Source organism: Coenobita brevimanus, chromosome 24 (assembly GCF_032717465.1).
Source record: "Coenobita brevimanus isolate Jiangsu-jjx chromosome 24, ASM3271746v2, whole genome shotgun sequence".
NCBI lineage: Eukaryota > Metazoa > Arthropoda > Malacostraca > Decapoda > Coenobitidae > Coenobita > Coenobita brevimanus.
The window spans coordinates 2,611,846-2,635,637 of record NC_136977.1 but is presented as its reverse complement, the minus strand read 5'-3'; the positions used below and the strand labels follow the sequence as shown (position 1 = coordinate 2,635,637).

General features: G+C 39.8%; 1 protein-coding gene across 1 annotated transcript in view; it reads right to left on the bottom strand.

Annotated features, from left to right (window-relative positions):
* Positions 1-23,503, bottom strand: part of LOC145393412 (BCAS3 microtubule associated cell migration factor-like) — a 60,531-nt gene extending 37,028 nt beyond the window's left edge. The window contains exons 1-6 of the mRNA XM_080267506.1: positions 23,386-23,503; positions 16,225-16,357; positions 13,812-13,985; positions 13,016-13,231; positions 11,974-12,128; positions 9,707-9,854 (exon numbers count right to left, since the gene is read on the bottom strand). Of these exons, the coding sequence (XP_080123632.1) occupies positions 9,707-9,854; positions 11,974-12,128; positions 13,016-13,231; positions 13,812-13,985; positions 16,225-16,335 (804 nt within the window). The 5' untranslated portion in view covers positions 16,336-16,357; positions 23,386-23,503. The remainder of the gene's footprint in view (positions 1-9,706; positions 9,855-11,973; positions 12,129-13,015; positions 13,232-13,811; positions 13,986-16,224; positions 16,358-23,385) is intronic.
* Between the last annotated feature and the right edge of the window lie 289 nt (positions 23,504-23,792).

The window sequence follows — 23,792 nt, the reverse complement described above, 5'->3', positions numbered from 1 at the left end:
CTAAGGAATGTATGTGGAGTACTGAGGGTGGATAGGGTATGATATAATGTGATTCGTGAAAGATGTGAAGTGAGGAAGTCGGTAGACACCAGAATTGAAGAGAGTGTACTAAGATAGTATGGTCATGAGGAGAGAATGGATAACAACAGAGTGGTGAAAAAGGTATACCTGAGCGAATTTGAAGGAGGGAGGAGGCGAGGTAGGTCAAGGAGAAGGTGAAGATATATGGTGGATGAGTGCGTGAGGAAGAGAGGTTTGGAGGTCGGTGAGGCTAGGGAAATGACAAGAGATCGAGCTGGTTGAATGAATGTTGCAAGGAGAAGTGCATGATCAGGGATCTGGCACCCCTTTTTAACGCGGCAGCATAAGGACTGACTCAATTGGATACGTTTATGTGAAGCTACAGAACCTTGTGAACATTTTTGGCATATCTGACAGAGCCAGGATTCCAGGGGCTTGAACGATGAGCAAATGGAAGTGTGGCCCATTGGACTGGGCAAATTTGGGCTGTCTGGACATTGCTACTCCTCACCCTGCCCTAGGGTGGGAAAGGAGGTCTGTATGATGATAATGATGATATATATATATATATATATATATATATATATGATTAGACATTTTTACATCTATTTTACATTTTTTCAAACCAGTCAGAGTTGCCCCTCAGCAGTCAGATTTGCACCTTATACATTCCAACTTGACCTATATATATGAACAAGTCTCTCATATACATTGATACCATTCTAATACTTTTTACATACTGCATTTAATATGTACATATACATTACGAATGACATTACACTACAATGTTGACATAATCTGAATTAGTTGTTAGAAAAACAACAAAAAAGTATGTGCAGCAATTACTTGGCAGAAATGATGCAAAGTGGAACAGGTGCACTTATTAACAAGCACTGCCATTACTGTACCATAAGCAAGATTACAGCAAGTGCAGAGTGTGAGCAAATATACACCTATTATTGTACATTGCAACTCGTAATATGTGCAGATGCACAAAAAAAAAATAATAAAAAAAATACAGCATCATACAGCAGGCCTTCACTATTTATAGATCTACCACTAATGGTTGGAAATAAGCTGGAATCTTTAACTGCATTATCTAAATGTACTGACTATGGTAGTCAAACACTGCACCTCTACACTAGCTACTTCTGATACTACTGTACATGCTGCCACAGTATTGAATCCTTACATACAGACAGCCAGTTGCTGCATTTAGGCACTATTTAGCAAAAAGCACTGCAAAATGACTATTCAAAGTACCATTCACAACACTTCCTCAGTATTTGTCCTTTCTACTAGGAACACCCAACAAGAATTCATGTACTTGCTTATATCATTCATTTTACATCTTTCATGGAGAAAGCTCCAACAGACCTGACCTCTTCCTTACAACTAATCCTTCTGCTTACACTGTTAATCTTTCCTCTCTCTTGGGCTCCTCTGATCACAACCTTATTACCTTAACCTGTTCTATCACTCCGGTACAGCCTGTGGACCCTCCAAAGAAATGTCGACTGTGGCACTTTGGGGCTGCAGATTGGGAGGCCCTCAGGCAGTACTTATTTGATTTTCCCTGGAATGATTATTGATTCTATGCCCATGATCTGAGTGTGCCTTGCGCGTTACGGAAGTTATTCTCTCGGGCATGGAAGCATACATTCCTTTCTTATATACTCTGACTAATGTAAGAAAGCCTTGGTTTAATCATGCTTGTTCTAATGCTGTCTGCAACAAGGAGAGGGCCTATAAAAGGTACCAAAGCCAACCCACCCCTGCATCACATCTTTTTTAAGTTTCTGCCCAGAATCGTGCCAAGTCTGTTCCTCACTCAGCTAAAAATAACTTCATCCGTACTAAATGCTCTCAACCCTCCAACTCGAATTCTTCCCATTCCTTCTGGCACCTCGCCAAAAACCTTTCTAACAACTTTACCTCATCATCCTTCTCTCCTCTTTTCTGCTCTCATGGCTCTGTAGCTATTTCTTCAACTGATAAAGCAGATCTCTTCACTCAGACCTTCTCCTCCAATTCCATCTTAGATGATTCCGGTGCTGTTCCTCCATCACTTCCCCCCTCTGACTTCATCATGGCTGACATTAAAATTTCTTCAGCTGATGTATTTTCTGCCATCACTGGCCTCAATACTAACAAGGCATATGGGCCTGATGGAGTCCCTCCTGTTGTCCTTGAGAACTGTGCTTCAGTGTTTACACCCTGCCTAGGTAAACTCTTTCGCCTTTGTCTGTCAACTTGTACCTTTTCTTCTTGCTGGAAGTTTGCTCTCATTCAGCCAGTCCCAAAGATGGGTGACCATTTCCAACCCTCTAACTATCGTCCAACCACTTTAACATCCGGTGTCTCAAAAGTTTTCAAGTCAATTTGTAATAGAAAAATTTTAAAGCATCTTTCTTATCACAATCTTCTTTCCGATCGTCAGTATGGGTTCTGTCAAGGACGCTCCACTGGTGATCTTCTCACCTACCTTTCAGACTCCTGGTCATCCTCCTTTTGGGACTTTGGCAAAAGCTTTGCCATTGCACTTGACATCTCAAAGGCTTTCAACTAAGTCTGGCATAAATCTTTAATTTCCAAACTGCCCTCTTACGGTTTCTATCCTTCTATCTGTGCCTACATCTATAGCTTCCTTTCTGGTCATTCTACAGCAGCTGTTGTAGACGGCCATCGTTCTTCTCCTAGATCTATCAACAGTGGTCTTCCTCAGGGCTCTGTCCAATCACCAGCTCTCTTCCTTTTATTCATCAATGACCTTCTAAGCTGTAAATCTAACCCTATCCACTCGTACACTGATGACTCCACCCTTCACCTTTCCCTTCGGTTCCCATAACGTCCATCTCAGCTGTTCCTTCAACAAACAAGGGATGAGGCTATGACAAACCTAATGTCTGACTTTGCTCGTATCTCTGACTGGGGTAAAAATAATCTTGTTTTTAATGCATCAAAAACTCAGTTTTTACATCTCAACCCAACACAATCTTCCACAGGAGTACCCACTAATGTTCAATAATATCCAGCTCAATCCTGCATCATCCTTGAACATGCTTGAGGTTTCATTCACTCGGGACTTATCTTGGTAAGATCATATTGCATCTCTTGTAAAATCTGTTTCCAAGAGATTAGGTGTGCTAAGCCAACACTGTACCTTCTTTACCCCTGCAGTTATTGACTTTATACACGGGTCTTATTCACCCGTTTAGAGTACAACTCAACTCAATTTAGAGTTTAGAGTACAACTCAACTCTGTGGTGAGGCTCCCCACATACAGCTCTTCTCGATAGGGTGCAGTCAAATGCTTTTCGTTTCATCAACTCTCCTCCTCTTACTGGCTCCCTTCAAACTCTGTCTCTTTGCTGCACTGTTGCATCTTTATCTCTTTTCTATTGCTACTTCAATGGTCACTGCTCCTCTGAACTGTCTACTTGCATCCCTCCACCTCTACAACGGGTGCATAGCACCCGTCTAGCAACAAACTCTCATCCCTTTTCTGTCCAACTCTCTAATGCAAGAGTTAATTGTTACTCCCAGTCCTTCATTTATGCAACAGGTCAACTCTGGAACTGTCTCCCTCTGTCCGTATTTCCTACTTCCTATGACCTCCAGTCTTTCAAATGCAGTGTGTCCAGGCATCTCAAAATAAGCAAATCTTGAATTTGGCTCTCTTTTGTATTGTTTTTGTTTTTTCTTGGAAGGAACGGCTTGCGGGATCCTGGCCTTTGGTTCCTTCTTTCTTTCATTAAAAAAAAAAAAAAAAAAAAAAAAAAAAAAAAAAAATCATGGTGCATTTCAAGAAACTGAAGTAATGGTATGACAACCAGCAAACCAAGTTCCTCTGAGGCAAAGCTGCTGAACACAGGAAAGAAAGTGCATGATATCAACTACAAAACTAAAGGATAAAAATGGTAAAACTGAACAGCATCATCACTGTTGGTCAAATACCATATGAGACATCTACCCACTCTCAGGCCTCAATAACCCTCCGTAGCCAAATGGGGTTCTCCTTAGGTATATAATCTTTAAAAAAAAAAAAAAAAAAAAAAAAAAAACTTTCTATCATCCTCATTCAATACATTTACACTCTTAAAGGCCTTGGTTTTGCTAGCATAAGACCTGGTCACCTAATGGGTGCTTGATCTGCTGCAACCTCTATAGTCAGTCCCTTTACCCACACTCTTCACATAAAACCTCATTCCATGTCTTCTAACATTCATCTTTTGAGATTCTACATTCAACAGTCATATCTACAAATTTCCTTACACAGTTAATCTCCTCCATTAAAAAAGTATAAGACACTAAAAAAATTTTCTTACAGACAACTACCGAAATAATGAATTCAGCTTGGGATTCATTCTACGTGTTAAAATTATTCAAAACTGTTTAAGTCAATGCATTTGGCTACCTCCATTACAGAAAAATCTTCACAATCTTTTCCTCGTGTCAAACAACTACCAATTTTCCCCTCCCAGACCTTAGCTTCATTGTGTTCTTTTAATCTGAGATGTATTCTAGGAGAATAATCCCTGCAAATATAAAAGCCTACTGTTGAGTTCACCCTTTAAGAATGGAAAAATATATGTGGTAGGTCATGTCCACAAACAACTATATATTCACACACAAAATAAAAATGAACAGCTTTTAAAAAGCAAAGCCTCACTAAAAAGTACACATCAACTGCCTTTCTTTTTTCTTCTGTAGACTACAGTACTTTCTTAATCCTTACACTATAACAATGTCTTTTTCATTTCATTTTATTCTTGCTGTTACCAGATGATTTTATTCAGTCAATGAGAGCCCTTTGTGAAGGAGAAGATAATGAAGGTCATATCTAACCCTTCTTGTTTGAGAACTCTTTTCAAAAACTAAGTAAAATCATCTGGAGGAAAAAAGAATAAAATAAAACACACACCACTAGAAGGAATGGTAAAGTAACATGTTAACCATTTACTGTCATACATTTATAGAAGCCAATCAATACATTCCTATGTGTACTGCTAAAGAAAAAGCAATAACACATCCACTGTGGCCTACTGAGCCTCAGGTTTTTTATCTCTTTAATGTTATTCTTGTCATGACATTTTATTCAGCTGAGAACAGACTTTTTGAAACAGAGGGGTTGGACACAACCTTAATAAATCCATTGAGAGACTAAAATTATTTTCCAAACTGAATAAAATCATCTGGTAGCAGCATGAATAAACTATAAAAGATGTCACCCGGATGCAAGTGGCTAACTGGAAAAGTGAACTACTATATTTACACGGCTGTAATGTTCTTGATTTGCAGGTGAAGAGATTTTGAGCAGTAAAGACAAAATGATGTACAGACTATTAAAAGCAAAATGAGTGCAGTGTCAGTGTCAAGCTTCCCTCCACTACAAACCTTGGTAAGGGACTAGGCAGCATGAAAGGTAAGTGCACCGTCACACAACATGGTACACATTTACATGACACAGCAATGATACGGGAGGGCAAATATATACTAGTTTATCAACTCTGCCCAGAAACTCCCATAGAATTAAACAAATACAACTTTTTTCAAAACAGAATGGCCTGGACAACAAAACATTCTATAAATGTAATGAGCTCAAATACATCTAACAGTGACAATAACCTATTATTTCACAGATACCAAAATAAAAGCAAAGTGACTTACTCTGGACCACATTTCTTCACTATATCCAGTTTAACTACAGCAACTTCATAATATCCACTCACTTCACAACTACTTCAACTAATAGAAGTCTTTCTAAAGCTAAACACAAACTGTCAGGCATCAGCTAGACCAAACTGAGACAAAGCTGTAGCGCATCTTCTACATAAACAACTTTTCCAATTGTTGGTCGTATTATCCCATTTAAACTTCCTAATTTTAATATTGTTTTCTACTAATTTTTTATAATAATCCTTTAGAGGCTAATGCCATGTATATACATTCTATTCCACCCAATGCCAGAGATAATTCAGCAGGGGAAAGACGGTTTTCTAAACAGGTATAGCCAAGGTGATTATAAGCTCACATTAATAAGTGTTACACTCTCTGGAAAGCAAGATATTATATAATCTGGCTACCTGCAGATTATTTCATTACACTACAGGATGCCTCTACTGGCTAAAGGGTTAATTAATCTGGAATTAGAGACAAATAAAAATATTTAACAACCATTTCACTGGGTAACATACTTAAAAAATCTCCTCCAAAAATGCCCTTCCCTTCCCACAGACACAATAAGGCGATCACTATTCTCTATTTCAGTACTAACACAAAAGTACATATTACACACAATCCACTTTGCCTTGATCATGATGCCAACCCTAACACAATATACTTGCTTTATCCACTTCATTCTTGCAACACAAACAATCCTTCAACATACATATCTCATCTAAACCTGTGTTGCTCCATGAGAAGCGTAGGAGCCCAGGGCTGGGCATGTTGGTCCTGACATTTAACATGAGAGTGACCAGCCTCACTCATCCCTGAGTGGCACTATGTGAGCAATAAATCCCAACCACCCCTCGGCTATAAACCTACACAGGCTCAATCCGACCGGAGTGCCTTAATTACCCACTAAACAATCAGGTGCCATAATTTGGTTATATGGTTACCACCCAGCATGGTAAATGGTTTCCTGCCATACAGGAAACCATTTGGCTTGTCACTCACTGTAGAGTCACCCACAGGCAGAAAGAAGAGGAAAGAATGAAGGAAAGACAGAAGAGGGAGTGTAAAGTCATCCAATGGTAGAAGGAAGAGGAAAGTATGAAGAAGAGACAGAAGAGGAAGGAAGGAAGAGAGGAAAGGGCAGACACCCAATGCAGCACTACATCGAGTGAGTGGATGGTGTGCACCCCCACCTACCACCCTTCAATAAATGACCTCTGGGAGTGCTTGACTGAAGTGGATAGATTCCTGCAGTCAATCACATTCAGGCCCACACATGCGAAAGTCCACAACAACAACAACACTGTATCCTTCATTAACAGGATTTCCTCTGTGTGTGTGTGTGTGTGTGTGTGTGTGTGTGTGTGTGTGTGTGTGTGTGTGTGTGTGTGTGTGTGTGTGTGTGTGTGTGTGTCCTTTCTGAAATCCACCTACCACTTTTAAATAATGGAAAATTTGGGTAAGATGATGATGATAGTACTACATGGGATGGCAAATGCATGATGATACTTCAATTTCATACCTTATAAACTCTATATAGGGTACATAAGTACAACATCTAGTTATTATGTGGGGGCACTCGCCATCCACTCACTCAGTGTAGTGCTGCTCTCGAGTGGATGCCTTTTCCTCTCTTCCTTGCTTGCTCTTATGTCGTTCTTTCCTTCTTTCTTTCCTCTTCCTTCTGTCTACGGGTGACTCTACAGTGAGTAACAGGCCAAATGATTTCCAGAACACCAGGAAACCATATACTATGCTGAGTGGTAACCATGTAACCAAATTATAGCACCTGGTGGTTTAGTGAGTAATTAAGGCACTCATTTTTTTTTTTTTTCGTTTTTTAAAGGCTCCAACATGCTTGCATGTGTCGGCCTTGGTCACCTAATGGCGGCTCTCCATGCTGCACGATCCATTGCAGCCTCCCTGTTCAGTCCCTTAACCCTAAGGTCACACTTAATGACCTCGTCCCATGTCTTTCTCGGTCTACCCCTCACAACCCCACCCCCAATATTAACACTTCTCACCTTCCCCACCCAACTATCATCCCCCATCCTCTCCACATGTCCAAACCACCTCAATCTACCTCTCCTCATCACAACACCAATACAATCCAGTCCCATCCTACCTCTCAACTCTTCCATTGTAAACCCAGCCCCTCCAGGCCTTGGACGCAGGGACGCACTGCACATCCACCTAATCATTGTCATTTCTGTACGTCTGAGCCGGCGAATGTCTTCCTCCTTCACTGCCCAGGTCTCACTGCCATACAGCATTACACTCCTAACACACGCTGCATACAAAGACCCCTTAGCACGTAGGGAGAGCCCCCTCAATGTCAGGAGAGGCAAGAGCTTCCTGAACTTCTTCCAACCACTTCTCACCCTAGCCACAGAGCTAGCTCCAGCCCCACCTCCAGCACACAACATGTCTCCTAAATAACAAAACTCTTCCACACACTCAAGAGATTCACCAGCAAGTTCAATTCTTTCACGTCTGACGATCTCCACCTGCTCACCCCGGCATGCCGTACACATAAAATCAGCATTATCTCGCAGTCTACCTCTGATACCACTACATCTCTTGTGCACCCATTTATCACACACACCGCACAAGATGGAATTACTTCCCACGCCCTTGTGGCAAACTGCACATGGCCACTCTCCCTCGTCTTTGACAGTACCGCCACCAACCCTAGATATCATCACTTTTGTTTTATCTGCATTTACCCTTAAACCCTTTTGCCCCATACCATCTCTCCACTTCCTAAACCTTTCCTCCGCCTCCCTTTCATTCTCTGCAATCAACACCAAATCATCAGCATACAACAACTCCCACGGGAGTCCGTTTCTAAAGTCACGTGAAAGGGCTTCAAGTACCATGATAAACAACATGGGACTCAAGACTGACCCCTGATGCACACCAACATTCACGGAAAACTCATCACTCAAATCTCCATTCACTCTCACCTGGGTGTGAGCACCCACATACATGGCCATAACCACCCTAACCAGCCACTCCTCCAAGCCAAGCTTTCTCATTGCCCACTTCACCACCTCTCTAGGGACTCTGTCAAAGGCCTTTTCCAAATCAACAAAAACAAAATAAAGATCCCTTCTCCTACCAATATATTTTTCCTGAAGCTGTCGAACAATGAATATGGCATCAGTGGTCCCCCTACCTGGCATAAACCCAAACTGCATCTCATCAATATTCACTCTTTCTCTAATCATACCTTCTAAAACTCTCTCCATTACCTTCATTATCTGATCTAAAAGCTTTATACCTCTATAATTCCCTCTTTCCAGGGCATCACCCTTCCCTTTATACACAGATTAAGCCTGTGTCGGTTCATATCCATGGGGTGGTTGGGGTTTATTGCTCACATAGCGCCACTCAGAGATGTATGTGGCTGGTCACTCTCATTTCAAATGTCAGGACCAACTTGCCTAACTGCGGGCTCCTAAGCTCCTCATGGGAACACACTGGTTTAGATGATGGATGGATGGATGGATGGACAACACCTAGTATTATACATTCCAACACCTAGTATTATACATTCCAAACAAAACTTGATTTTAGCAACCACAGGGCAAATGCTTTCCAGATTTTTTGCCTGGTGACAAAATCACCAAACAACTAATATACAAAACTCCTTGGTTAGCTACCACCTGTAGGAAAAAAAAGGGGGGGGGGCAGAAAAGACATCCAGGTGAAAACGGGATATCCTACACAAAACAGATTAATGGTATAACTGAAATTCATGGATCTTCATTTTATCTTCCTTTGTGTTCAGCTTTCTTTATAAGCAAATAGTTTGATGGGCTCGGCCTTAGGTTCACCTTTTTTAAAATTAAACAATATAACACAACATTCACAACACAACCCTACACATCATCAGCACCATGACATATCACATCATCCACACCATAGCCAGACTGAAATAAGTATAAACTACCCACAACTAACACTATCTACATATAACCTAATAAGGAAACAGAGAACTGACCTTGGTGAGAGACTTTGCAACATCGAAGACTTTGGCTTTGTATGATGTTGTCCCCTCTGGCACCATACCACCAAATGACTGGTGAAGCGGCACTAAGCGGCGCTCAGCATACGCCAACCACCGATCGCCAAGTGCGATGGGATTCACACTGATGGGAATAAAATATATCACCATACAATATTCAGTGATGGTCGGCAGCTTACACAGACACTAAAAAAAAAGTACCAATATAAGCAGATAATTCTTTTTACGTTCTCTATGTACATCAAGCTTCAAGAAAAACTGAAAGTGACCTACTCTGGATTCCTTGTCATAAGTAACCTTTTTCTTTATGCCCATCTTTGCTAGTAATCCTTAGCAAACTGTTTAGAATTGCCTATTTAAGTTTCACTATGTTCTGTAAAGCTGATCAGCCAATTTCCTCCAAACATCCATCCATTATCTTTTTTTTTTTTTTTTTTTTTTTTTTTTTCCCCCACTAGAGGATTTAAGGCTTGGAGGTAGGCTACTCAGTCCCAACACTTACTTTATGGTAGATACAATTTTTGTTGGGGGGGAAAAAAAAAAAAAAAAAAAAAAAATCTGATACCTATCCCTGACATTCAATGCGGAGTGCTTGTACTTATTTTTCATCATGGTACTAAGACTGCAGATGTAACTTTTATATTCAATTTCATTACAACCAGTAGTGTAATAATTTTATACTTTTAATGAAATAATATATCTGCTACAATTGGGCTAAGTACCGAGTAATACTACCTTTGCACATGCCACCACTATTCTTACAGTATTTAATGCATTAACCAATAAGTAAACACTACCCTTTATATTATCTATCGATGCACCAACAACATAAATTTCACTTTTCATTCCCCCAAACAACCATCCCTCCCACCATTCAATACTAACCTAGGTATGTGGTAAAATTATTCTTCACACCCATCCACTCGCTCGATGTAGCGCTGCTCTCGGGTGTCTGCCCTTCCCTCTCCTCCCTCCTTTCCTTCCTTCATCTTCTGTCTTTCTTTACTTCATTCTTTCCCTGTCCTTCTACCTACGAGTGACTTTACACTCCCTCTTCCGTCTTTCTTTCATTCTTTCCTCTTCTTTCTGTCTGTGGGTGACATTACAGTGAGTGACAAGCCAAGTGGTTTCCTGTACAATAGGAAACCATTTACTATGCTGGGTGGTAACCATATGACGAAATTATGGTGCCTGGTGGTTTAGAGGGTAATTGTGGTGCTCAAATCAGATTGAGCTGGTGATGATTTATATCCATGGGGTGGTTGGGATCATTGCTCAAGTAATGTCACTCAGGGATGAGTGAGGCTGGTCACTCTCATCTTAAATGTCAGGACCAACTTGCTTAGCCCCAGGCTCCTACGCTCCTCATGGAGCATCGTAGGATTGGATGATGGATGGATGGATGGACCAGTTTCAACTTCGAAATATACAAACTTGGTTATTTAAGGGCTGAAGAGCAGCTTTCCATTTACTTCACCACAGCCATCCACATGATGGACTGACTTGACACACAAGCTCTCTATTTCCTATCAACATATGATGACTATTTTTTCTTTCTCTCATCAAAGTATGATAATTAACATTAAATATTCCTCTTCTGATTTTCTTTCCTTCATTCTTTCCTCCTCCTTCTGTCTACGGGTGACTCTACACTGAGTGAGAAGCCAAATGGTTTCCTGTACACCAGGAAACGATTTACAAAGCTGGGTGGTAACCATATAACCAAATTTTGGCGCCTGGTGGTATAGTGGGTAATAATGGAGCTCCAATAGGATTGAGCCAGTGAAGGTTTATATCCAAGGGATGGTTGGGGTTTATTGCTCACATCATGCCACTCAGGGATGAGTGAGGCTGGTCACTCTCATCTTAAATGCCAGAACCAACTTGCCTAGCCCTGAGCTCCTGCGTTCCTCATGGGGCAACGTAGGATTGAATGATGGATGGGTGGATGGACAGCAAGACCTGCCATTCATTATCAATCAATATGACTGCACTAACAAGAAAAAACGACGCAGAAAGTGGGGGTACGATGTATCCAATAAAGTTTGCCAAATAAATCACCTCTTCTACTTTTCAGTTTCCTCTTTCATCCAATATTCTTAAGATGAGAGAGAATTTGTATGTTTATTTGCCCAAAGATGGTTCTGTCTGACACAATGCATCATAGAGGAACATGACAGACATGTCCTAAATGCAAAGCAAATGCTGTAGAATAACAGACAAAATTTTATCCCTTACTGTACCTTGGTCCTGGGCATGGGTAACAAGTGGTGACTGTAAAATAATCCTCCAGGGTTGAGGCATCAAATACAGCCAGCTTTTCCAGGAACGTGATCACAACAACATTTTTGTTGGCATGGATGTCATGAACTGGATGCTTGAATTTGATGATTTTCACCTGGTAAAAATAAAACATAATCAAGCCTAATACCTGTACAATGATGCATCAATCTTTCTAATATATGTCTAGGTCCCTTTCCTCAATTGTTTTAGTATGATGAAATCTTTCATACTGTGTTATTACTATATACTCACCATAAAATATTATACTGTGTATTTAACTTAGCAGACTTTCCTCAAACCGGATGGGTTAAAGAACATCTGACTAAGAAAAGTAACTTCAAACAATGAAAATTCCATTGCATTTTTTGCAGCATTATTGCTGACTAATAATTAAATTACACTTCATAACAATGCCCTGCCCCTTTATGCTCACTACTAACTACATGAACAGGGTAACACATGAAAAGAGGACAGCTTTCTGCTTTACTTCTCATTCATAAAAATATATATGTATACTGGTATATATATTGTACATCAATGTAAATTCAAATGTCCACAATCAGCAATATATTGATATTTAGGTGTACACTAACACACGATTGAGTGTCGAGTATGCAAGGAAGCACAAGATATGGACTGAAAACTTTTAAACCCTTGTACCCATCCAAAAGGCTCTATACCACAGGTGTCTGGCAAATGACTTAAAAAGATAACATACCTGTATACTGTATATAGCCTGTAGCAGTGAGCATAAAAATTTCAAGACCTGACTGATGAGAGAAAAGCATGTGTTGCCAATCTTACTGGTTAATTTATTTTTGCTGAAATTTTACCTATTTAAGAGTTTTCCTATTTCTGTTTTTGCATCCAATGAAACCCAGTGAATAGTGGAACTGAATTTTAATGAACCCAAATCACAGCAAGATTTTGATGGGGAACTTGGCACTCTCTGCAGAAGAATTAAATCTAACCTTATACTTCATCACCCATTTTAACACCTACTTGTTCACCAGTCTTGAGTGATATGAATGAGACAGAGCAGAAGTGAGGTCCCGGCCCAGCAGTGTCGCAGAGTGCAATGATGGGACGCTTGAGGGAATACAAGTCAACAGTTGAGGCACAGGTGGCAGGTGATGGTAACACCTTCAGGGCTCGCACCGCACCCTGACGCCATGACAATACTTCCATTGCCTCACCATTTACTGGTATCACCCATGCCTGCAGATCAAGTCAGTCAATTAGTGGGACTCTTACTTTTCTACAATAATATGTAGTCAGGGACAAAGTTCATCTACTGCTGTATTTCACTGCATCTACTTCATACAGTTTGCTCATCATTTTCCCCCCTCACAGATAAACCATGCCTCTCAGCACAGGAACATCAACCACCAGAGGCACATATGAAAAACGTGAAATATTAAGTAAACTTTGGCCCAAAACTGTATCATACACATCATGGATTCTGGCTTTCTTTCAAAGTGATAGCTTTGCGATTTTTAGTCTTTCAGTCTGTCTTTCAAATACAGCAGAAAACTGCATGACATGAACTACCAGTACTAAGGCACTTTCCCTGAGAGTCATGATATAAAAGTATATTTGATGCTTCATGCAACACAAGTTTATGGAAATACCTGGTTTAGTCATGAATCTCGTTAGACTACAGCTATGAGAAATATATCTAAACAGTGGTAGTCACAAACAGCATTATTTTATGCATTTCTCTCATTTCCAAAGCTTAGGCTAAATGGTTAGCTTTCTGGTTAACCACACTTCAAATTCTACTGCATAACTAACTTACCTGGACTCCACAGGTATAACCCACAATAAGCAGAAGAGGCGGGGAATTGCCATTAACTTCTATCTTATCTCTGAAGCGTGCTAGGTCATTTATGTCACAGTAGTCAAACCTAACCCATATGATTGTTTCCTTCCCTTCGTAATGAGAAGGATTGCTGTAGGTTTGTGGTGCAACCTGTAAATGTAAAAACCATTTAGAGAACCTGTCATGTCATTTGCAAAACTCAGTAAATAACATGGCATATACTTCATCACATAAGACAGCACAGTGGCATATTAACTACAGTACCTTACTTGTTCCGTAAAATAAAATGTAATTATACATACGGTGGTGGCGACCATCATCCACTCACTTGATGTAGTACTGCCTACTTCTTCCTTAGTCTTTATTATTCTTTTTCTGTGCCTGCCCTCCTCTCTTCTTATTTCTCCCATCTTTCCTGTCACTTCTTATTGCTTTTCTTTCCTTTACAGGTGGCTTTACATTGAGTGACAAGCCAAATGGTTTCCTGTAAGCCAAGAAATCATTTACAACGCTGGGTGGTAACCATATAACCAAACCAAACGTGCTCCCTACGTGTCAACAAGTGGGTTGGTGGAGGGTTAGTGCCCCTCTCCGTAAAACAAGTAACTCAGAGTCAAACGGCCACCCCTTATGGGATTATGGTGTCTGGCAATAGATAGACAGATAGACATACACAATACATTTTGTTACAATACTGTATGGTCTCTGGTTACTGCATTTATGAAACACCTCAAATTCCAAATGCAGTTAAGTACATAACCCATACTAATAATGATAAGATGCCAGTAATAAGAATAATTTGCATTTGCCCTTTGGCTGCTGACAGCTTCCTTCAGCTGCACATCATCCTCTGTTATTAACTAAAATAAAGTATATAGGTTGGATAGTGCACTGTAGTGATTTACTTAAGTAAAAATACAGAATACTCAATTTTGGTTTCCTTTAGTTGAATAAAATAACTTGTGACTTACAAGAAAAAAGTTGCTGGGTACAATCAGAACTATAAAAACTAGAACACTGCAACAAAATTAATATATATTGTATAAAGTGATATGGATTCATGGTATGCACTGACAATGGAATCTATCAACTGTCTACTCAATCTACAGCCAGACAACACAATCTCACAAGGGATGGTTGTCTGTCTTTGAGTTAACTGTTTTATGGGGAGGGGCACTAACCCTCTGCCAACCCACTTGCTGACACACAGGGAACATGTATGGGTTAGTTACCACCCAGCACTGTAAATGGTTTCACGGTTTACAAGAAACCATAAGGCTTGTCACTCAATGTAAAGCCTCCTGAAAAGTAAAGAAGTGTAATAAGAAGTGACAAGAAAGATGGGAGAAATATGAAGAGAAGAGTGCAGACACAGAAAATGAATGATAATGGTGAAGGAAGAAGTAGGCAACACACACACACACACACACACACACACACACACACACACACACACACACAAGGTAATGGGGGGAGGAATCACAGGAAATAATGTTCCTGATTCTAACTGGCATCTAACTGGCCTACATTAAACTAGTACTGGTTAAGTTTAACACAGAATAGTTTCACAGTGTACAATGAATGCAAAAATTTTTCTGAGTTTATTCAGTGGAACTACAAAAATCACTGAACCACATTGAATTATCAGCACTCAGTATGGTAAAAATGGCAATACAAATTAGTCCCTGTCTGATTCCTGTTTCATAACAAAATGCATTCAATATACAGCACAGTAATGAGTTTTTTAATTTCTTTAAAAAATACAGTGGTCTTTTGTATAATGCAACATCCTTTACTAAGAAAAATATTGCATACCTCAACTTAAGGAAAAGATTACTATAGCAGATCACACCTCCCATTATAACAGCTACTCTTCCCTATCATACTGACCAGATAATGGATGACAAAAAGGTAACAATGTCAATGCAGTGTTATGCACAACACTAGGCTTTTCACAATGCAATCCTGTAATCAAAATAATGTTATCTGTCACTCCCCGAATACCCCACAGTCAGTTCAATTCTGGAGATTTCTAACAGTGATACATAAAACAATTCCACAATTCATTTGCTGTATGACTAACTTCAACTACCTCCAAGCTGTTATACAAAGGACTACTGTATTAGAGTACCTAGTATACAGTATAATGCATCTGAGCATCCCTACTAATAACTGATAATAAGTACAAAATAATGCACTGTCTTAACATTTTTTTTTCTTTATCTCTGCACCTTAGAATCAAGTAAGCTGTTGGTTAAATGAGTATCTGCTGTCCATGATGCTGTAGCAATCCTTGTTTTGGAACACAAGGCAGTTGGTTCCTTCCAAAGCATGCTCCTACTTGTTGCGAAGGAAAAAGAAAAAGCAAACATACATGTTTGTCAAATACCTCATTGATGAATCCCGCTACATTTTCAACAAACGTTTTCTCCACCACAGGTTCTGGCCGGACCTGCTGGCCTATTGAAGGCCGGGAGCTGCGACCACTCTCACCAGACATCTCAGATGACAACGACTGCACTCTGTGTGAATAAATGTAAATAGGCCTACAGTACATGTTACAATACTAAAGTAGGTCAGCACTAGTTTCAAAATGTTACCCAGTACATTTCTTCAATTTCACAATATTTCCTGGCAACGAAAAAAAGCACATTATGGTCATCCTGTCAAATGAAATGTATGAAGAATATCAAAATGACAAAATCTGTAAGTATTTGCTTGTGAAAAAGTATGAATAAGGAAAAGAGCCATACCGGTAACCATTTTCTGCACCGGTACTTGTCATATTGTACTAAGATACAGTGTTAGTCTTAAATCTTATGGTCTTATGTGGCATGCCACACTTGTGCAATCAGCACACTCCATAAGTGGATTCTACAGTTTGATTGTATGCCTAATTATAATTGTGGCATGGGAAATATTTGTAAGTATGATGGTGTAATAACAGTGCTTTATAGCATTACTTATATATGAGAATGATTCTACCCTCACATGTTTCACATTTTGTTCCAATAACTGTAGCTCAAGTAGCCTATTGCACAAATCTGGCATCCCACAAATATGAAATCCACAATCTGTTTCAACATACCAGTCAGCTTCAAGTGTGACTCAAGGATTCTGCATTTTTGTTTAAGCATACAACCATAAATATCTGGAATCAGTACTCTGAAATACTGAATGTTCAGAAAACTTTAATTTTACTGATTGACATTTTCATCCTCACAAACAATATGTTCCGGTTCTTTACAATTGGCACTTTCCTATAAACTAAATTTCACTATTGAAGGGGATGGGCCTATTTCTTCAGCTCCTATTTCAGTCATCTCTTGTATCTACATTATGCTGACTTAACCCGAACTAATTTCAACCCATACATGATAGGTACTGAACTGTGAACTGCAGAAGTAGCCCTCTTCCCTGTTGTCTTAAAACTAAACAATGCATTTGCTACTGAAAAGTAAAATATAATACCGGTACCATTTTAACTATCAACGTACAAACCACAATAAATATAAAATACTGTATTATAAACAAAAGTTGAATTAATGCCAGGAGAGGTACATGAGAGAGGGGGGTGTGAATTGGGAGCAGGGCAGTGAAATGGCGGGGGACAGGGAGACTTGGAGGCGATTTGTTTGTGGCCACCCCAAACGGGATTGAGGCGTCTGGCAATAGATAGATAGATAGACAGATAACATAAACTTCAAATATAGTTTACACAAGGCACTAGAAAATTAGGGGGGAAAAAAATCATCTGCCTAATACAGTAACCCCTCCAATATCCGGATCAATAGAGCCATAGGCAGGTCCGGATAGTGGTCCTGTCCGGATATTGGGCCCCAGCTTATGGACTAGTACTTACGGACCCTAACTCTGAAAAACACCTATACAACTCCCTCTGGACATGCATAGCACCTATTTAAGACCCAAATCACACCAATAAGGGACATAAAAGACTGAAATAAATGCAAAAGAACCATAAAATGAGGTTTTAGAGGTGAGTTTATACAATATTAAACATTCTGGGTACTTACAAGTCCCTTGGTCTTGGACTGGTTTGAACCGCCAGTTTGCAGTCCACAGTTAATCCTCTGCACTCTAAATTCTAATTTCTTAACACTGCACAACACTGTAAATTCCTGTGTGTTCTAGTGGCAAGGTATTGCAGTTTATTCACTGTTTATTCACAAAAAACAAGCACCTGTGGCTTGCACTGTTATGAGTATCTGCTCTCCATCGGAGTTAAGCTGTGACTGCTGATGTTGGTGGGGTAACAGAGTTGCCAGATCGCAACAGCCACATTACCAATCTCCTCAACTTTCATTGTCAAATATAACTTTTCATTACCAAATTCGTAAAGCTAGCATATATTCTTCACTAATTATATATACAAGTGGAAATACATGTAATCACTCTCCTTATAACTAACACCATGTTGATTATTTTCACACTATGTAGGGTAGCAGATTAATCAGAGAGAGCAAACAATCCACCATCTCCATCCTGTGTATCCTCATACATGTGAAAAATCCATTTGGTAATGCATTATTCTAATGCATTACCAAACGAATTTTTCATTACCAAATTGGCCCACACTTGGTAATGAAAAATACCAAATGGCAACCTGACAGGGGAGGGGGGAGGGGGAGGAAGGAAGGGGTGAAGGGACCATGGTGTAACAGCTGTTTGGCGCCAGGCGGGAATTTCAAATTATGGGAGGGAAAAAAGTCAGATTTTTTTCGAATTTTTTGCAGTTTTTGGCCCATTTTGGGAATATTGGATCCCAGGAGGATTATGTCCGGTTAGTGGGGATGTTCGGATATTGGGCGTTCGGATATTAGAGGGATTACTGTACAGTATTTTCCCATTTCACTGACGTACCATACACGTTAGGCAGCTTTCCCAAAATTTCACCATGGAAATGAATGGCTTTAATAAATACGGCTAGTACAAATGGATAATTCAGAGAACCAACAGTAAACATCTGCAGGGTAATTATTTGTGAAACAGGCATGCCAATTCCACCAATATTATATAATGTATATATATATATATATATATGAAATAAACTCAATATCTCAAGGTGAGTAATTTTGGTACAGATGTAACACAGATACCGTAGTTAACTGCAGAGTTGTGACTGCAGGAAATGACTGGGATAAAGCAAAATATACCTATTTTTTTGGTATTTAACCCCTTAACCGCGGGGCGTCACTTTTGTGATTCTGTGTTATTTTGAATTCACCCGGGCTTCCAAGTGGGGGCTTGTATCATCTATCAGTACTGCCAATGTCCAACACTAGTCAGCACTCCTAATCTCATCTGTACTCCCATCCATTGTTGACAATTTAGCCATTTCTCCCCGTTCTTGACTCCCCTCCCTACCCCCCCTCCATTACCCTATCCTCTCGCCTGCCCGGCCGTGCTACGCTAAGTAAATCTTCCCTGGAATTTTTCACTGATTTCATCCATTGAAATAAGCCCTATGTCCTATTCTTATACCAAATAATATATACAAGAAAGAAATAAGGTAAGTGAGAGTGCCAAACACCTGGAATTGGCTAATTATCACCTGACAACACCTCACGTGCACTCGTTCGCTAATTTTCGCTGTTTTTTCCCCTTGAAATATGCCCTATAATCTATTTTCGTAATAAATATACATGTAAGGAGGGAAGGGAGAAGCCTAAGTGATATTTACATTCACCTGGAACTACCTAATTTATAATGTATTGTCTAGATTTCCTGCCAATCATATCAGTGCTAAACAAAGATGTTTCAAGATCTAACATTGGTAGCTCTGAAAATATATCTCCTAAGTAGGCCTCTAATCTATTTTCGAAATAAATATACATGTAAGGAGGGAAGGGAGAAGCCTAAGTGATATTTACATTCACCTGGAACTACCAAATTTATAATGTATTGTCTAGATTTCCTGCCAATCATATCAGTGCTAGACTTAGCTGTTTCAAGAAGTAATATTGGTAACCCTGAATAACCCCTTAGCAGGCCTCCACGCTAGCCCTCCGTTATCAGGTTACTCTTAACTTCCGAAGTGAGAGTACGTATGTTTCTTCTTGCTGACTTCAAGGCCTTTTTTCACCCCCATGCAAATGGCCCTGTGACCTTTACCCCCTACTAAACCTCGTGTGGAAAGAGGTAAAGGGCTGACAATTGATAAAAGAGTGACTACGATCTTTCTATTGAGTAAAACAGTGCAAGTGGAATTGTAAATAATGTGTAAATAATGTGTAAACAGCAAGTGAAAGTAATGAATGTAAATATACGTGAACAATGGAAAACAGTTTTATAAGTTATTTCAAGGGACAGTGCACAACAGTGTAAATAAAATAGAAATGTAAATAACGTAAATAAAATAGAGAACGTAAATAGAAATGTAAATGAGTAGTATTATAAGAATACGAGTACCGGTATATACCCTAGGAGTAATGAAAGTGAAAGTTTCACTCTAGCATGTCTGAATGCTATGAGTTATGAGAGTGAAGATGAAAGTGACATTCACTCTCAATGCCAGTATACAGGACGAGAAAGTGAATGCTACGTATTTTACTGAAAGAAATTGAATCCCTACAGTGACAATAAACTAATACTACTGAAGGAAACTTATGAATAAAGACTGTAGATATATATAAGTGTTATATAGTAACAGAAATATAAAGTGTGAGGCGTTTTATGAATAATAAATGACAGACTACTAAGAGCGAACTAGTGCCAGTGCGACGATCAGACGCGCTCGTAATTTCCATTGCTTTCACAGTGTTTTTTTTTTTTAGTATGGATCCCAAACTACTTGAAAATTGTAGATTAGTGTTTATAGTGTTTGTATCTGGCTGTGGTAATCATATTACGGGTTGTCGGGAAGTGTAAAGTGGAGACTTCGTTACCCTACTTCAGAGGTCTCCACAAGTCCTATGGTAACTGACGAAGGCTCAACAATCATTCCAGGAGAAAGCTGAAGGTATGTGCCATAAGCATATGTAATTTTATTATTCTAGGACTAATAACTGATTTTTGGCAAATATTTTTTGAGAGTCTGTCGGAGCCCAAATAACCCCGCGGCACACGCAAGTCATTGGTAAACAAGCCCGCGGTGCAGAGGTTAAGGAAGCAGCTAGGTCGCCAATGTCATGCATTCAACAATCTCTCCGACTGTCCTCATTACCAACCATCCCTCTGACTGGACACGTCAGTGTATCAAACATCTATGGCGAGTGTTTGAATATTTGTTACCTATAAACTCGGCTCCCTTAGGGTCTACCCCCACATATGATACATATTCTGAATCAGCATGATCCAGGGAGTGTTTTGGTATATAATTTATTAGGATTACTTGTACGTTGAAAAGTTATATACATTAGGTATATTGGCCGAAGAGCCAATCAGTCCTCCACAGGAGCTACCTGAAAAAGTTCGCCCAGAGGGCGGACATTTTCAGCTAGTGCTCAAATATGCTTTCAAGAAAACAGTAATAACAGTGCCAAAGCTATGGAAAACTTACTGATTTAACCAAACCTAGTCTAACTTGGCCTAAGCAAACTGGGGGGACTGCACCCCCCTGGACCCTCCATACTTTTTAACCTACCCTAATCCATCCCAGTCAAAGCAATCTCCCCCCGAATTTGGGAGTGCCATGAAATATTAAACCAAGGATCTAAAACCCATCAGGGCAAAATTCAACTCTGCAAGAACCTGAACCAACAGAAAAAAAAACAAAGCACAAGGAAGTTACACTGAAGATCCTGGACACCCCATATGGAAGTTGCACCAGAAGTAAAATGTGTGTTGCAGCTTTTGATACCCAGCTTTAAAATTTAAAAACATGCATTAGGAACTTTTGACATGGGAATGTTGGAGGAATATTTACGGGTATGCGTCCAAAATCCTAAATAACAACCTTTAATCCCACCCTGTCGCTGGAAAATGTGACTTATCTCTATATGTCGGGTGTATTAAGTACATCATTTTCTTCTCAGTAAACATCCGTTGCAAATAAATACTTTCCGAGATATACGTTATTTTTCTTAATTATTTGAAGGATCCAGGAGCCAACATGGTGTTCACTCGGTCTAAGTCGGCTGGACTCGAGTGTACTCGGCTGGTAATTTCGTATATGTGAGCTTTAAAAACAGCCAATCAGGCGTCGCAAAGGAAGAGGGACTTTTGAAGCCAGCCAATCACAACAGTCGTAAGTAAAACCAGCCAATCAGCTTGAAGTATTTGTGGGTGACGCAAGTACGCCCGAGATTTGAAAGTCAGTCACAGTCATGGCCTCCGGTGCTGAAGAACTGTTGTCGATTTCAAAGCTTGTATCGGGTGTAAGACGGACTACTGGCTGATTATCAAGGACTATCACAGTAATAACGAAACATCTATTGAACTACAGTACTAAGAAAACAAGGGGTTTTGCCAAGTGTAGTGCAGTGTAAAGAGTGTGATTTGCCCTGCAAATATCGGGAAGACAGACATCAGTGGTAATGTGGCCGGTGGAAAAAAAAAAGTAGGAAGAGTAAGGGGAAGGTGCAGTGCAAATTCACCGTTTCTGATCTCTAGGTAAGCATTCCCCTAGGATAGGTTAGGTTAGGTTAGGTTAATGTAATGGGGGGTCTGGGGGGCAAAGCCCCCCAGTTAGGAAACACGGCCAGGGCTGGGGGGTCTGGGGGGCAAAGCCCCTCAGTTAGGAAACACGGACTCAAGAAGCTGAAAATTATATTTTTCCGAAGGATTTTAGTGTTTTTCGTTTGATTTGGATACCAGTTCCAGTCGGAAATCACACAATTTTCCGTGTTTCCCCCACCCAAAACCACGCTTTCCCACAGGTCCCCCATTATTCTTTCTCAGGAGTTTCAGAAAGCAATGTTTTAGTGTTGTGTAATTCTGGTGGTCATTTTCAGTGAAAATTACTCGTTTTCGTCGTATTCCCCCAATAACCTTGGTACAGTGGGGGGGGGGGTTATGCAAAACGAGTTATTTGTGACAGAAATGACTATCAGATTCACATGAGAAACACTATAAAACATTGCATTCTGAAACTCTTGAGAAAATATGGGAGGGTAGGACTAAAGTAAAAATTTACCCAAGTTTTAAAAAATCCCCAATAGGTATGGTCATCCAGGAGCTACCAATTAACCTATGAAAGACTCATTTCCATAGAAAATATACAAGGGCTGAGCCCGTTTGGCAAAAAATTACCATTTGCAAAATACTCCCTACTTGGATTTCATGTATTTCATACCAGGACAAGCTATGTTAATTATTATTGGTTGGACAACTTTAAAATAAATTCAAATATCCTATGCCTAGTGGATTTATTAGCTATATCGCTTAAACTAAGCGCTATCTGTGAGCCTGCTAATCTGCTGTTCAAGTAGAATTAAAAATACCTGCGCACCCAAGGTTGGCAACAAGCACAAACTTGGGTCATCCATCTACAACAAAGGACTGTACACCGACAAACGTTATATTAAATCAAATTTCTCAATAATTCTACTATTATCCACAAGGAAAAGGCTACAGACAAAACTACACTTACCAGTTCTACGCTACACCATCACTACGTTCCACTGATGAAGCACGTAGCTACAGAAAAAATATCACAAAGTGTCTTCCTTGTCTCTACCCAAAACTGCGTCGCACCAGCGTCAGCTGATCTTTGTTTTGTTGTTGCTTCGGTTCTCGGTATTGACGCAAGATGGACCTACTAGATAGGACCTCCATTTTTAAGTTTTTAATATGCTTGTTGTTGAAATATTTATCATTGTAAAAGGTTTTAACAGCGGCACAGCAACTACATACTAATACTGATATATAAATGTTAAACACTATTTAGACTCTCAGTTAAATAGAATAATAAATAACTAATTCGTGTATCCGCTAAAGTGTCTGCAATGATGAGGTCATTGGTGAAAGAAGAATATGGTAGGTCTTGCCACACACCTT